At 45.1% G+C, this 16,324-nt stretch overlaps 1 protein-coding gene across 1 annotated transcript in view; it reads left to right on the top strand.

Annotated features, from left to right (window-relative positions):
• AOX4 (aldehyde oxidase 4) overlaps positions 1-16,324 on the top strand; it is a 53,506-nt gene that overhangs the window by 29,989 nt on the left and 7,193 nt on the right. Inside the window, exons 20-29 of the mRNA NM_001278863.1 lie at positions 1,482-1,578; positions 3,642-3,766; positions 5,809-5,942; positions 6,782-6,869; positions 7,114-7,200; positions 7,390-7,581; positions 8,843-9,070; positions 11,331-11,426; positions 12,361-12,489; positions 16,104-16,178. Coding sequence (NP_001265792.1) covers positions 1,482-1,578; positions 3,642-3,766; positions 5,809-5,942; positions 6,782-6,869; positions 7,114-7,200; positions 7,390-7,581; positions 8,843-9,070; positions 11,331-11,426; positions 12,361-12,489; positions 16,104-16,178 — 1,251 coding nt within the window. The remainder of the gene's footprint in view (positions 1-1,481; positions 1,579-3,641; positions 3,767-5,808; positions 5,943-6,781; positions 6,870-7,113; positions 7,201-7,389; positions 7,582-8,842; positions 9,071-11,330; positions 11,427-12,360; positions 12,490-16,103; positions 16,179-16,324) is intronic.

The following is a 16,324-nucleotide window of genomic DNA, read 5'->3' as shown; positions in this document are numbered from 1 at the left end:
CTTACTGTCCAAAAATAAATAAATAACCTTGACTGTTTGAGGGTCTTCAAACAGTTCAAGGAAAATGCATACTATGAAAAACTATGCATGACTTCCAAGGGCTTCTTGTACCAATATAACCTTATCTTTTGATAACATTTTCCCATGAACTTTTTGAAGTACCCTTGCAGTTCAACTAGTGGGTCTTCTATCGCCCTTCCCACTTACCACTTATGCGCAAGCTCTGGAGACAGACTACTTGGATTCATAATCTGACTCTGCCATTTAATAGCCTCTTGACAGCAATGAAAGCTTTGGCAAGTTTCTGAAAGTCCCCATCCCTCAGTTTACTCAACTGTAAAATGGGCACTGTGAAAGCACCCACGCTAAAAGACCATTGTGAGGTTTAAATGAGAGAATCCAGGGAGTGCATTCAGTGCAAGTTCACTGTCACTTTTGTTCTACGTGTTATTAGTGAGAACAAGGACATGCGTTGTGAGTTCTATCACCAGTGCCTAGTGAAGCACCCAGGCTGCAGCTGGCACTCAGCAGTTGTGTTGGGTGATGGAGGGACAGAGGGATAAACGGACAGAAGGAGAGTAAGTGCTGAGACCACCTCCCTGACATTGGATGCAGTCTTGAGTATCCTCTTTGATTCTCCCCTGCTCTTCCCGACAGTTGCCAAGTTCAAGTTGTCCTTTAAATGCCTCTTGGATCTGCCCCCTTTCTTTCCATTCCCACCTTTGCTCTTCCCTCCAGCCCCATCTTCACCACATTATTATCAAAATTTACTGCAATAACCACATTGGAGGCTCTCATCTTCCATTTCAGCCTGCCTACCCACCACGCTGACTTCTCTAAGCCACACAGTTTGTTGGGTCACTTTTCCTGGTCAACAATACCCCCTTGGATATTATCCCAACTCCTTAGAATGGAATCAAGGTCTTTCATAGTCCAGCCTCAATCCAATTTCCAAACTCATCTTTCAGTGTTTCTTTGCAGAAAACCCACATCCCAGCCAGCCTGGTTTTGTCCTCATTGTGTCCTCCTCTCGATTTCAACCTCAAATTATTGTTTCATAATGTGATCTAGACTTCAGATGATCCCAGATACAATCAGATTGCCCTTAAAGGCCATCCCTAAGCACCCAGGTGCCTCCAGCCTCCTCCTTCTCGACCTCTCCTAATTCTATGTTGTACCCTCTTCAGCCCAGAGTTGGCACCTTAATACCACACTGCCTCCCATCATTGCTAAGCAATCTAGGGATGGGGCCACATATATAGACCCCTGAATCCTCCCTCAGCTCTTCTCAGAACATGGAATAAAACCGAGTCACCAATGCCTGTAACCCATTTAAATCCAATTTCTAATGATTCTTCATGCTACTCTTGCTTGGAGAGTCTCGTGTGGGATCTGACAAAACAGAAACCTGGAATTTGGTGGGGGACAAATTGCTTGTTAGAATGCAAAAACAAAAATTCTGGCTTGTTTTTCCACTGCAGCAAGCTCTGGAGCACAATTCGTTCCTTTCTGTCGAGAGAAAAATTGAGCAAGGCAACGTGGAGCAAGCCTTTAAACACGTTGACCAAATCATTGAAGGTGAGTCATCTTGGGTCAGAATAGCAAAGCTTCCAAGTTCAAGATACTGCATCAGCTCATTTGAGAAGCTCCAAGGCAGTGCTTCTGCAAGCCAGAGGGTTTCTTAAGTAAAACTGAAAATGCACAATAAGTTCACAGCTTGAATTTTTACCTATGTATAATCTTATCTAAGTACTAACCAAAGCAAGGCACAGAATATGGCCAGCACTCCAGCAAACGTCCTTGTATCCTTTCCTAGTAACTCCTCACAAGGTGTTAGTCTAACTTTTAACACTGTAGTTTAGTTTTTGATGTTTTAAAATTCATATAAATGGAATCTTATGTGCCTACTTCTTTTATTTAACAGTTTGTGTAGAGATTCATCCATATTGTTGCATAGATCAGTAGTTCTTGGGTTTTTTTTTTAAAGATTTATTTATTTATTTGAAACTCAGAGTTACACAGAGAGAGGAGAGACAGAGAGAGAGGTCTTCCATCTGCTGCTTCACTTCCCAATTGGCCACAATGGCCAGAGCTGAGCCAATCCGAAGCCAGGAGCCAGGAGCTTCTTCTGGGTCTCCCACACGGGTGCAGAGGCCCAAGGTCTTGGGCCATCTTCTACTGCTTTCCCAGGCCATAGGAGAGAGCTGGATCAGAAGAGGAGCAGCCGGATCACTAACCAGCATCCATATGGGATGCCGGTGCTTCAGGTCAGGGTGTTAACCCGCTGCGCCACAGTGCCAGCCCCAGATCAGTAGTTCTTTTTCATTGCTTGGTAGTATGTCACTGCATGGATATTCTGTAATTTATTTATATATTCTGTTGTTGATGGACATTTTAGTTGTTTTCAAGTTAAAGTCATTGTCAGTGTTTCTGCCGACACTATCATGCTTATCTTTTAGTGAACATAAGCCCTCACTTCTAATAGACTATACCAACGAATGAAATTCTTCCAAAAATGTATTGCCTTTTGTCAATATGACATATAGGCTTCCAGGTCTGACCAGCTCTTTGGGGTTGCAATTTCATTTCCATGAGGACCACATACACGCATACCATCTGTATATAAAAATAAATTTTTTTCTCCTTTAAAAACATTAATTGGATTTTAAGCAGATTTTTCAGCATTTTTTTTTGCATGACCCACATTCTACTGTCCCAAGAAACATTTTTAAATAATCTTTTCACTCTTAGCAAAACAATTCACTTATTTTAATAGCACAGAGGTCTTTCAGGTAATTAAAAAATAAACATAGTGTCTTCCAGTATTTTAATAAAGACCAAACATTTCTCCTAGTATAACACACAAAATGGTAAGGATATACTGGACAAACCAAAAATCTCACGTGAACCAGTAAGACCAGGCTGGTTTTAAGGTATGGAACAACCTCAGCTCTGACAAGTTAAACCTTTATTTCCTTTAGGTGTGATGTTTGATCTAGCCATTAAGGTACCAGTATCCACTTCTGGAGTGTCTGGGTCTGAGCTCTGGCCCCACTCCCACTTCAGCTTCCTGATAATGCACAGCCTAGAAGGCAGCAGATCGTGGCCCATGTAGTTGGATCCCTCCCACCCCCATGGAAGAGCTGGCCTGGCCCAGCCTTGACTATTGTGGGCATTTGAGGAATAAACCAACAGATGTGGTTCTCTCTCTCTCTCTCTCTCTCTCTGTCTGTCTCCTAATCCTCAACATCCCCTAATTGATTGAGGTACATATTATTATTTCCTCTCATTTTTTTTAGCTGAGGAAGCTGGGATTTAAAAACTTGTCCACTCACTCATCAAGGAGATGGTCAAGCCTGGGTGTGTAACCAGACTAGCCTGTGCTCCCAAGTGCAGCACGTCACAGATGTGACAGCTCACTGCACAGCTCAGGAAACTGAGGCCAAGAGGGTTGAAGTGAGTTACCCAAGGTCACTCAACTGGTTGGGCACAGAGAGGACTAAAAGAAGTGATTTAATCCAGTAATATGAAGTCCAGCCCTCCATAAGCTGAAGCAACTCACTATTAATAAACAAAACACCACCCAGAGCTCCTGCATGGGGATTTGTGAGCAACCATGGTGCTGTGTTTATGTTTTACAGGTGAGATCCACGTGGAAGGACAGGAACACTTTTACATGGAAACACAAACTGTCCTGGCTATCCCAAAAGAGGAAGATAAAGAAATGGTGTTACACCTTGGGACACAGTTTCCAACCCACGTGCAGGTAACAGGACACTGTTGGGAAATTTAGTTCCAGATGGGCAGGTGTTGTGAGGCCCTTGCCTCCGGGTGCCCCACTGCTGGAAACTTTGGAACCCTCCCACTCCTAATAACATGAACTTGACATTAGCTAAAGTCCAGAATGAATTCAAAGGGAGCAACAATTTCTTTAAAAGAGCAGACCATTCAAGGTGATCTGGAAATGTCTGTACCTTCCAAAGCAGGGCAAGGTTCATCTTTCCCTTATAACAACTGATAGCATGAAACTGTCAAAGCACTGGTGTGATAACTCTGCCCTATGGTTCATTTGCATGGCTATTCTATGTGAGTGTAGAGTTCCCATGAATCAGTGGGGCACACATAAAGCAGTTGTGTTTCCAAGATGTAATCAATACAGCTTAATAAGAAGCATGTAAATCCCAGTCTTGTGGTGGTGGTGAAGATATAAGGCTTTATCACACCCAGGGAAACAATAAAGATTTTGATATTCCCCTCTTGCAATCTGTAAAGAAATTGTTGGCCCCAGAATAGTGCCAGGCAGGGGTGGGTAATTTTAAAAATTGCACTAGGGGAGGAGTAATGACAAGCATCACTGAGGGAGAAAGCTGGGGGCTTCCTTGTATAGCACAGGTGAGTGGACATCTTGGGTCCTAACAGGGCAGGTGGGCTGTCTGGGAGGAGGAAGCCCCCAGCTGTCATCAAGGCAAAATGAAAGGCAGAGGTCATTAATTTTGAGCTGGGATCTGGCCGTGACCTCCACAACTGCAAGACTGGAAGTGGACAGAAGAGAATTGCAGACACAGGCTTTGCCCCTAGGCAGCTATGCGACCTGCTGCAAGTCACTGGGCATTGGCACCCTTTTCTGTAAATCGAGATAAGTGGCTTTCATCTGGGGTTTGTTTGGGCAGGGGGTCTGTGGCTCAGAGCTCCAGCAGATAACATGTACATCCCAAGGTCACCATTGCCACCAACTCCTAGGTTTCAATCAGTTAGTTACACAATAGCAGCCATTTCCCAGGGGGAACTAGACCACTGGGTACCCACAACCTGCTCAGCCAAGAACCCAAGGCAACACCAAAAGCCATACAAGGGATTTGAATCTGCGCTCCTCTAAAGAAGATCTTTCAGTGACTATCAAGCACGTGAAAATGTGTTCAGCGTTATTCATCACAATGTAAATGCAAATCAAAACCACAGCGAGGAGCCTTTTCATATCCTCTAGAATGGCTACCATTAAAGAGACAATAACAAGTGTTGTAGAGAAACTAGAACTTTCCCACCTTGCTGTGGGCTCAAAAAATACCAAAGCCACTTTGGAAAACAGCTTGACAGTTTCTCAGGATGGTGGGGTCATATAACCCAACCACTGACATGACCAAGTATCTGCCCAAGACAAATGAAAACATATGTTCATCCCAACAGAAAAAGGAAGACCTTTCTCTCTGTCTCTGTCTGTCTCTGTCTCTCTCTGTCTCTCACTGTCTAACTCTGCCTGTCCAAAAAAAAAAAAAGAAAGAAAACATATGTTCACCCAAAAAAACTTACACACAAGTGTTCACAGCAGTATCATTCATAATATCCAAAAGAGAAAACAACAGAATGTCCATCAACTGATGAATGAACAAAATGTGGCCTAATTGTACAGTGGAATATTATTTGGCCAAAAAAAGGATAAAATACCAATATTTACTGTAACATAGATGAACTCTGGCAACATTATGATAGATGGAAGCCGGTCACAAAAATCACATATTGGATGGTTCCATTTATGTAAGCATCCCAAACAGGTAAATCTACAGAGAAAAAAAGAAGATCTATGATTACCTAGTGCTCGGAGATTGGAGGGAGGTGAGGGGTGACTGCTTCATGGCTATAGGTTTCTTTGGAGCCTGACACCTTAAAATTAGATTATGATAATGATTACAACACTCTTTAAACATAAATATTTGTTGAATATCTGACTTACTGGGCAAAGAGGAAATACATGGCTAAGAAAGTAAACTATTCAATTGCACTTCTATGTCTCCGGGGACTTATGTCTTGCAGGAATATGTGGCCGCAGCCCTAAACGTCCCAAGGAGTAGAGTCGCCTGTCACATGAAAAGAGCTGGAGGAGCATTTGGGGGGAAAGTGACCAAGCCTGCCCTGCTAGGAGCTGTCAGTGCTGTGGCGGCCAACAAGTAAGAGTCACGGCGGCTGCCGTCCAGGTAGCATGGGTGCCGCCCTGCACCGCCACTTTCATCTCAGCTGGGGCTGCCCGTGGAAGGAGGGACAAGAGCCCAACCTTACAAGAGGCGTATTTTGTCATGCAGTGAACCCGGGCTGTTGCTGCGGCCCAGGAATGTTCAGGTAGTCTCTGCCTCCTCTGGTCGGAACATCCTGATGTGGGAATGGCCATGACTTTTGTGAACCTTGTAGCCATCAAAGTTCACTGAGATGTAGTCAGGACAAATGTAGCGTATCCCAGGCTATTGCTGCAAAAAGGAAAACGGACTCTCTCCAACAACAGAAAAAGCTCTTCTACAGGGAGCAGGCTTGCAGGCCCTGGGAACGTTCAGTCAAAACCCAGAGTCCTTGCAGGACACTTGGTGAAACGGGAGCCTGACGATGAGGGAGGCTGAACTCAGCAGGGCACTGGGTCTCCACCTCTCAGCCTCAACATCCCTCTCACAGCAGGTGTTCAGTATCCCCTTTAGAATCCCAAATTGAAATTTACAGTAGCATCTACTTATACACAAAACAGCAAAATGACCATATCATTCCTAATATAAACAATAAACAAAAGGGAAATAGCATAATCAAATCACATGACATTGCAATGTAGAAATAAATATTCAGACTTAACTAAACCAAAATAATTTTTTTTATTTTCACCCCCTCCCAGTCTTCCAAAATGTTGTTTACAGTCTATTACTCTCCCACTAAACACCACTAGTTTATCTCAAGTCTTCTTTCCTCATCTCCGTGTTCCTGCAGCTTTATGAAGCATCCAGTATGCTAACGGCATTGTTTCCTCTAGGACTGGCCGCCCAATCCGATTTATCCTGGAGCGTGGTGATGACATGCTGATAACTGCTGGCCGCCACCCACTCTTTGCAAAATACAAAGTGAGTGAGAGCAAAACGTTCAGAAAACTGCCTAAGATGTTGTCCAGGGTTAATCAACAGATAGGAAAGGCAACTGCTAAATGCCATATCGCTTAACAAGAATATTTGAATACTGCCTAAAGATGTGCGATTATGTTCATCCCCCATGTACCTTTTCGCATCATGTGCAAAGCTAAATGTGGATTGACTGCTATGATCAAACGTGTCTGTGTTCAACATGGTTTGGTTTGCTATCGCCTTGCAGGTCGGATTCATGAACAATGGTGTGATCAAAGCTGCTGATGTTGAGTATTACATCAACGGTGGTTGCACCCCTGATGAGTCTGAGTTGGTAAATAAGAAATATGCCGTTGCCATAGATGAACACTTCAGTTGTAAATGTCACATTTTATTTTGCACAAAAATTTGTCTCACAAGTTAGATGATTTCTGAGCAGGGTTCAAGTTAAAAATAAAATTCAGATAAGTAGCTTTGACTATCTGACAGATACAAAGTTCCATGTTGTTTGGCTTCAATTCAGGTGACGGAGTTCATTGTGCTGAAATCAGAAAATGCATATGATATTCCCAACTTCCGGTGCAGAGGAAGACCTTGCAAAACTAACTTGCCATCCAACACTGCCTTTCGGGGATTTGGCTTCCCTCAGGCTACAGTGGTGGTCGAATCTTACATAACGGCCGTGGCGTCTCAATGTAACTTACTCCCTGAAGAGGTAAACGATCAGAACCCCCTAATAATACGCGGACCACATTGCTTCAAATATGTTTTGAGCACCTACAAATAGCATTATTTCAGCCTCTATGTAGACTCACAGAAAGAAAAAAAAAAAAAAAGGTGATCGCCCCTGTGTCTCAATTAACTTTTGCTGTGTGAGTTTCTGTAAGTCAACCACAGGATCTAATGGCTTTCAACAAAAGATAGCATTTCTTCAAAATCTGTGGATCCACTGGGTAGCTCCTCTAGTCTGGGCCCATGCAACTGAGGTTTTATGGCAGAAGATGGCTTCACTCACTGTCTTGTGGTCATCAGTTTGTGTGGGGGTGCCCTAGCTGGGAAGACTCACTTCTACTCCACAGAGTCATCCTCCCGGGGGTGGCTACACATGGCAAGCCCTAACACACAAGTGCTTCTCAAGTCTCTACGTCAGTTGAATCAGTTGGAAACCATCAAAGGGCATAGAGAGCATAGAATGACTACAGCCTTCTGTGCAAACCGATTACCACAACTTAAGACTTTGAGGAATTAATTTGAGAACAAGTTAAAAACAAGGCAAGATTGCATGATGGTAAAAAGATTTTGAATCAGGAAAATTTTATCTCACTACTAACAAACTTAAGATGGACCTATGGCCGGCGCCGTGGCTCAGTAGGCTAATCCTCTGCCTAGCGGCACTGGCACACCGGGTTCTAGTCCCGGTCGGGGCGCCGGATTCTGTCCCGGTTGTCCCTCTTCCAGGCCAGCTCTCTGCTGTGGCCCGGGAGTGCAGTGGAGGATGGCCCAAGTGCTTGGGCCCTGCACCCCATGGGAGACCAGGATAAGTACCTGGCTCCTGCCATCGGATCAACGCGGTGCACCGGCCACAGCACACTGGCCATGGCAGCCATTGGAGGGTGAACCAACGGCAAAAGGAAGACCTTTCTCTTTGTCTCTCTCTCTCTCACTATCCCTTCTGCCTGTCAAAAAAAAAAAAAAAAGAAAAAAAAAAAGATGGACCTACCATTTCACCGCATTATTGCAAAGTTAACTGACATAACACACTTAGCCTAGAGTCTGGCAAATATGAAATAATAGCTTCTATGGTTGTTGTTATTGTTTTGTTTATACACATATACTTACACATGAATAGTTATAGCCAGTTAAGTAGTTCTTTCTTTTTTAGAAAGACTTTCTACCAGACTTATAACAAAAATGCATGCTTCACATATGGAACAAACATCCATTCCTAAAATCCTTTTTATTTTTTCATCTCTTAGGTTAAAGAAATAAACATGTATAAGAAAAGCAGCAAAACAGCCTACAATCAGAAATTCAATCCAGAGCCCTTGAGAAGATGCTGGAAAGACTGTCTGGAGAAATCTTCATTCCACGCTAGAAAAAAGGCTGCAGAGGAATTCAACAAAAAGAATTACTGGAAGAAGAGGGGGCTGGCCGTCGTCCCTATGAAGTTTACCATTGGAGTCCCTATAGCCTACTACAATCAGGTGAGGCTGAGAGAGACGTGCCTTCTTCAAGGGCCCTTTTCCAAAGGGCTGGCTGGCTGGCTATGACAACTGTGTGCAACTGGGGATGGTCTACTCTGGGGACAGAAGACACTGGGACAGTTTCCTTTAGCAATAGACAGAGTAGGCCAGGTTTGGGGACTGTGGAGATCAATGAGCCTAAGCTAGGGTTGAGGACCATGGAAGTCCCTGTAAAGACTCAGGAGACTGGAAGCAATGAGAGTTACTTGCTGTTCGAAGGTGTGGTGGCAGGGACATGAACGTCAATACAGAGTTGGGTTTCTCCAGGGGTAGATGCAGGACCCCAGGCCACATATGACATATGATGGGGATTGATGACTCTAAAGAAAAATTCCAGCAACTTGCCAAACCATCCTGTGTAACCCGGCTTCCTCCTACCTGTGTTCTGGTCCCTGAAGCCATAGGCACATTCTGTAGGTTCTTCTTCCAAAACAATCAGCCCCAGAGGTGGTCAACAGCAGTGAGTTTCAAGAGGCATCAGGCTGTGGTCTTTGAAAACGCTAGAATATGGTTAGGAGTCTTGCATTGCAGTCCCGATTTTACCACAAACTAAGAACCTGGGTTTAGCCACGTCTCTCCCTCTCTTGACTTCTATTTCCTATGTGAGGAATTTGGATTAAGTCAATGGACCCCAAACCTGAGCAACCAGAAAATCACCTTTGGGGCTGGCATTGTGGTACAGTGAGTTAAATGGCTGCCTAAGATACCAGTATTCTTTATCAGCTCCCAGTTCGAATCCTGGCTGCTCCACTTCAAATTCAGCTCCCTGCTAATGTACCTGGGAAAGCAGCAGAAGATGGCCCAAGTAGTTGAGCCCCTGCCACCCATATGGGAGACGTGGATGCTATTCCAGGCTCCTGGCTTTGGCCTGGCCTAGCCCCAGTTGTTGCAGCCATTTGGGCAAGTGAACCAGCCGATTGAAGATTTTCTCTCTCTCTCTTTCTCTCTCTCTGTCTTACTCCCTCTCTCTCTCTTGCTCTGCCTTTCAAATAAACAAATTAAAAAAAAAAAAATGAAGAAAATCACCTGGCAGCTTTAACAAATGGGTATTTGAACTCCATCTCCAAACTGTTGCTGAATTGGGTTTTCCAGAATGGGGATCCAGGTCCCTCCCCAACTATGATTCTGAAAAATCAACATCTGGAAACCATCAAAACACCACAAGTTTCTTCCAGTTCTTCCAGTATCCAGGAGAGATTATGGCTGGAAATTTACTCATGTGTCGCTCCCCCTCTTCATGGAGGAACGACACTAAACCCTGCCCAGGCTTCTTATCCGAGTCACGGCACCATTATGTCGCTCCCCCTCTTCGTGGAGGAACGACACAGGACCCTGCGTTGTTCTTTCGTCTGCTCGGCCCTCCCCGGGTTTGCTGCTGGTTCTTCCCGGGTTGGCTACCGACCCTTCCACCTCCGTGGAAGGGCGGTTCCCCCTGCCACTTTCCCCACTTCTGCGGGGGAGTGGCACACCGCTGGCCGGCTCTCTCGGGGGCTGCTCAGATGTTCCTCCAGGTGTTCCCCTTAGATGTTCCTGGTGCATGTTGTCTCTCTCCTCCTTTATAGTCCTCTTCCCAACTCTGCTACCCACACGCCGAGTATGTTGCTCTCCTCCAATCAGGAGCAGGTCCTACAGTTTATTGGTTGAACTGGAGGCAGCTGTGTAGAAGGTGTTTACTCCTCTCCCAGCGCCATATTGTGGGAAAGCAGATGCATAGAATAAGTCTTAATTCGAGTAACAGTCTAGTCCGAGTTGCTCCCCACACTCATGCAGGTTCTATTTGCTTTAAAATTAATCTTCATGTCCAAGGAGGGAAGAATAATAATTGGTATGCAGGCTGGGGCCTGGGGTAGGCAACTCCCTAGGTAAGCCTGCACAAGCTGTGGTGGGCAGGAGACTGCTAGAGGGAAGATGGGCACTTCATTTATCCTCATCCATGTTTTTCAAGGCTGGGGTTCCTGAAAGGGGACAGGACTGCATACCAAAGTGATTCAAGTGAGAAAAGTGTCTTACAGTCAACAGCACCTTCCAGTCAACTTAGCAGTGGCTTGCATGCTCAGCAGGAGAAATGCCATCACACCAGGTGCACCAATAATAGCTTTCTTCTCCAGGATAAGAAAAAAAGAAATGATGCTGGTTCAATGAGACTGGTTCAGGGATCAGCAACCTCAGTTAAACTCATAGCCTCGGCTTCTCATCTGATACCATGATTGTTTCCACCCAGGCAGCTGCCCTCGTCCACATCTACATGGATGGCTCTGTCTTGCTGACTCACGGTGGCTGTGAACTGGGCCAAGGCCTGCACACCAAGATGATTCAGGTGAGATGATCTGTCTCCACAGCAGAAGACAGCACCTTCACGTCAACTGATCAGCTTTTTTGTTTTGTTGAGCGGGACAAATAGCATCCCACCAAATGCACAAGTCAATTGTAAGACTCTTCAGGTAAAAAAAAAATAATAATTAAATAAATAAGTAAATAAATAAGCAAGCAACTGACTCTTCCGGTGAGGGAAGTGAGTGCTAGGATGGGAGAAATACGGCACATTAGTCCCTACATACAAAAAAGCCAAGTCCACAGGTCTAAAACATATGATTCCAGTTTCAAAGAGAACAGACTTCTAAGCTTTCCCTCAACTGCTCAAAGTAATAATGTGTTCACTCAAACCCTCGAATGTTTGATAGAATGAAAAACTGTGCTCATAGATTCATAATCTACTGAGAAACTTCACTCACATGACTGGCCCTCACGTGTGCTAATTCACAGAAATGTGTTCCTAGTACTTTTGAAAGAGAGAGATTATTACCATAGGAAATTTACCCTTTTTTATGTATGTGAAAAGAGAATTTGTTGAATATGACATTGGATGAAAAAATTTGTGTGGGAAACAAAGCTTTTTCCCAATGAGAAATAGAGAAAAGATACTTTTTAAAGGAAAGGATATTCGTCTTTATTTTTTAAATTTTCATTTTATTTGAAAGCCGAGAGATTCAGAGATGCAGGAATCATATTTGCTGATTCATCTTCCCAAATGCTCATAATAGCCAGGGCTGGGCAAGGCTGAAGCTTGGAGTCAGAGATTTGATTCAGGCTTCCCACATGGGTAGCAGAGACCCAAGTTCTTGAGCTGTCATCTGCTGCCTCCCAGGCAGCACATTAGCAAGAACCAGTAGTGCAAGCAGAGAAGCTGGGACTGAAACCCAGAGAGGAACAAAGTTAATGAAATAGGAAACCTTTATCTTCTGCTTCTGCAGGTGGCCAGTCGAGAACTGAACATACCCAAGTCGAAAATCCACCTGTCGGAAACAAGCACTGTCACGGTGCCCAACGCGCTCTTCACGGCGGGGTCCATGGGCGCAGATGTCAATGGGAGAGCTGTGCAGGTGACTTTCCTCTCCTCTCTCAGTCACCCGGGGACAGCCCAGGAGGGCCCTCGTCTCAGCCCTTCTTTAATGGAAGAAGAAACTGAGGCCAGGAGAGGTCAAGTTCTAAGTCGGTCGGCTAAATACAGGCAGAGTCAAGACCCCAGGTCAAGTTTTCTGAGGCTCTCTTTGATGCTCCTGCTGCTGCACTGGGCGATTTTCATTATTCTTGTTCTGTTGCATATATAAACCTGCACCTTAGCAGCCTCCCTTTGTCTTAGATGAGAGAATCTCTCTCTTCTCTCACTCCAACAAACACAGAGCTTGAGCCAGTCCATAACCCCTCTAGGAATCCATTTTCTCTTCCACTTAACTGGGAATGCAAATACCCACCTCCTAGAATTGTTGGGTGGATGAAACTATGCAGTGAACAATCACCACCTCCTCTCCTTCCCGCTCTTCAGCTTCCCGCAAACGGTCAGCTGGCCTTTAGTGACCCACTGAGACCATCTCCACGAAATTACAGAAACCTGCACAAAAGGAGAGACTCGCAGCTCTTGAATGTGCCTGTAGATCATGTGACCAGCGCTTCCCTAAGTCTGCTCCTTGGGAGATGGCCCCATAGGGGCAGGGGCAGTCGATGAGTTTGGAAAATGCTGCCTAGTACATCCCACTCATGATGGCTTATGAAGCGCATTAGCATATTAAAAACTGACCAGTCCTGCAGCCAAGAAACCTATCTCACTCCGTTTGACATCTCTCCCAAATTTATTTAATCATGAAAACATTGTAATGTTTTTATTTAATCCCTCTTAACATCCTTTGGAGCCAGTGCTCCAAAAAAAATGCTCTGGGAAACTTCAGTTTCAGTAAGACCTGCAGATGACATGACATCTGGCATCACCAAGATGTTAGCTGCCTGGTGAACACAGGTGGTGGGAGACGAAGAGTCTCAGGCATTGACAAAGAAAGGACATGGACACACACACACACACACACACACACGAAAGAACAAAAGGTTTTGGGGATTTTGACCTTTTTTCTGATCTTTTCATGATGAAGAGTCATAATGAAGGTCATACATTTGTATGACCATTTGCCATTGTCTGGATCTGGTCAGGTTGATTCAATACTGGCTTACAATACTTACTTACTGAGGCCTGCCGTGTGCCAGGTCCTGGTCTAAGCACTAGAGTTGTAGCAGCAAATGAAATAGGACCAAATCCAAAGAGCCTGAGCTCACGCAGCTCACATTCAGGCAGCAAACCAACAAGCAAATGAAAGGGCGGGCCCCAGCCCATGCCACGGTTGCACCTGTACCAAATGGAAAATGAAGGTGCTAATGGAGTGGATCAGTGGGCCAACGAGGGAAGGCTGATTTCACAGGAAAGCACTGCCGAACCTCCTCATGCCCAGCCTTGCACCTGTGGAAACACAGCCATGCCCAGTCTCTGACCTCTGTGTGCCTGGGCATGGTTTCAACATTTTTCACACCAAAATGAATTTACCATTTAATTCTATTTCCCTCAAACTTTTTCAAGAGCCCTCATTAAGCCAAACTGTGAAACTGCTTGCTATTATCTCTTTTGTTTTTTCTTAAAATTTATTTATCTATTTGAAAGGCGGAGTTACAGAGAGGCAGAGGCAGAGAGAGAGAAGAGAGGTCTTCCATCCTCTGGTTCACTCCCCAGATGGCCACAATGGCCCGAGCTATGCCGATCTGAAGCCAGAAGCCAAGAGCTTCTTCTGGGTCTCCCACATGGGTGCAAGGGCCCAAGGATTTGGGCCATCCTCTACTGCTTTCCTAGGCCATAGCAGAGATCTGGATCAGAAGTGGAGCAGCCGGGACTCAAACAGTCACCCATATGGGATGCTGGCACTGCAGGTGGCAGCTTTACCTGCTACACCACAGCACCAGCCCCTATCTCTATCTTTTCAGGATAGTTTTGTCCTGGCCGGTGCCCTGGCTCACTAGGCTAATCCTCCTCCTGCAGCGCCAGCACCCCCGGTTCTAGTCCCAGTTGGGGCGCTGAATTCTGTCCCGGTTGCTCCTTTTCCAGTCCCCCTCTCTGCTGTGGCCCAGGAAGGCAGTGGAGGATGGCCCAAGTGCTTGGGCCCTGCACCCCATGGGAGACCAGGAGGAAGCACCTGGCTCCTGGCTTCAGATCGGCACAGCACGCCGGCCGTAGCAGCCATTTGGGGGGTGAACCAATGGAAGGAAGACCTTTCTCTTTCTCTCTCTCACTGCCTGTCAAAAAAAAAAAAAAAAAAAAAAAAGATAGTTTTGTCCTACTGGTAGCCAATACTTCCCTTCCTCTTTTGAGTAATAATTTTCCATTATGTGTTAAATTGTAATGTTAATTTTAATAAATCAATGGCATTCAGACAGCCATTTAACAATAGCGAGCTTCAGAAGGTCATAAAAGATTGACAGATGTCCACTGCAGTATCTCAGTATCTTCAAGGGTAAATTGATTTTCAGATTTATTTCAGCAGATTATCAAACTGTGGAGTGTAAAGTGAAGTCTTGGTGCATGGTGATCATGGCATGACAAGTGGAAGAGTAGCTGATACTGGGACAGGCGTGGGAGCTCTAGGGTTAGGTTTGCCTTGTATGTGACACTCCTCTGGAAGGCATCCACTGATAAGGAGGTCAGTGATTGGCAGCTGAGACAGACCTGTGGGAAAAGGGACCTTCCCCATGCATGAGAAGCCAGAGACCACTTGCCAAAAGAGTGGGTCACAGAAAAGGAGGGACAGAAACCAAGATGGGTGTGGAGGTTGTTCCGAGGCAGAGAGGAGGAAAGGAGAGGGGAGATGGAGATGGGTTCATCCAGATTCAGAGAGGAAGCCGCCGGCACCCGCAGATCAGGTGTGACCTTGGGAGTGTGTGATTTTTCCTTCTGTAATTTTTTTATTTTCATTTCAATGAAAATCTTATAGAAAATAACATAAGCATATTTGGCATCATTTATAAGTGGAGCTGCCATGAGATCTCGGCCCATATTTGGGACCAAAAATGTACTTTGTGGCAAGGTAACTAGAGGGGACCAGAGATGGACTTCATACGTAAATGTTGTTTTCTTGCCCAGTGAAAAGTAGTTGCATAGCAACTTACAAAACGCAACTCAAACAAGAAAGTTGAGAGCAAAGTGATCCATCAAGTGGTGCGGGGTAGACCTGCTGAACTCCAAGGGCCTGCGCGCAGCAGTCAGTACTTTTCTCCCACTGCAAGCAGCAATGTAGCTTCAAAAGCACGTCGTCTCTTAATCAAGTCCGTGCCATTATTTTGAATTTTACAGGTATATAGATGAGGGTGCACACTGTCCTTTGGTTCTGGCTTTCTGGTTCTAAGAGAGCTCTGACTCTAAGGGGACTCCCCTTAGCTCTGTGTTCACACATATCTAAGCAACACTATAGTAAACATCATTTTAAGTCAGCGCTGCAGGGTCCACAAGGAGACTTGTTTCCTTTGAAGCAATTCCATGCATTAGTGCAGATTTGGGAGCCCTCCCAGGGGACTAGAAAGCGGGTTCAGAAGCCTGGCACTCTGCGCTCGAGACAATGAAGTGGTCGACACCTTGCTACTCCCTGCGCCTGTTATTTCTGATATCATTTCAAATATTTGTTTTTAGAATGCCTGCCAAATTCTAATGTCTCGTCTCGAGCCCATCATTAAGAAAAACCCTGAAGGAAAATGGGAGGACTGGGTGAGTATGGTCTTTATTATCCCAGCCGGGAAAAGGCAACAGACAGGCAGAAGTCCTAGGTTCGTGGCTCTTTGGCGGTGCTGGTTCAAGAAGCAAAGCATTTGTTAGCATTTGCTTCTGCCTTTCTGAACAGGTGGAAGAGGTTT

Source organism: Oryctolagus cuniculus, chromosome 3 (genome assembly GCF_051225735.1).
Source record: "Oryctolagus cuniculus isolate XC-2025 breed Fujian yellow rabbit chromosome 3, ASM5122573v1, whole genome shotgun sequence".
NCBI lineage: Eukaryota > Metazoa > Chordata > Mammalia > Lagomorpha > Leporidae > Oryctolagus > Oryctolagus cuniculus.
The sequence above is the reverse complement of the archived record's forward strand: the minus strand, read 5'-3'. Positions and strand labels throughout refer to the sequence as shown.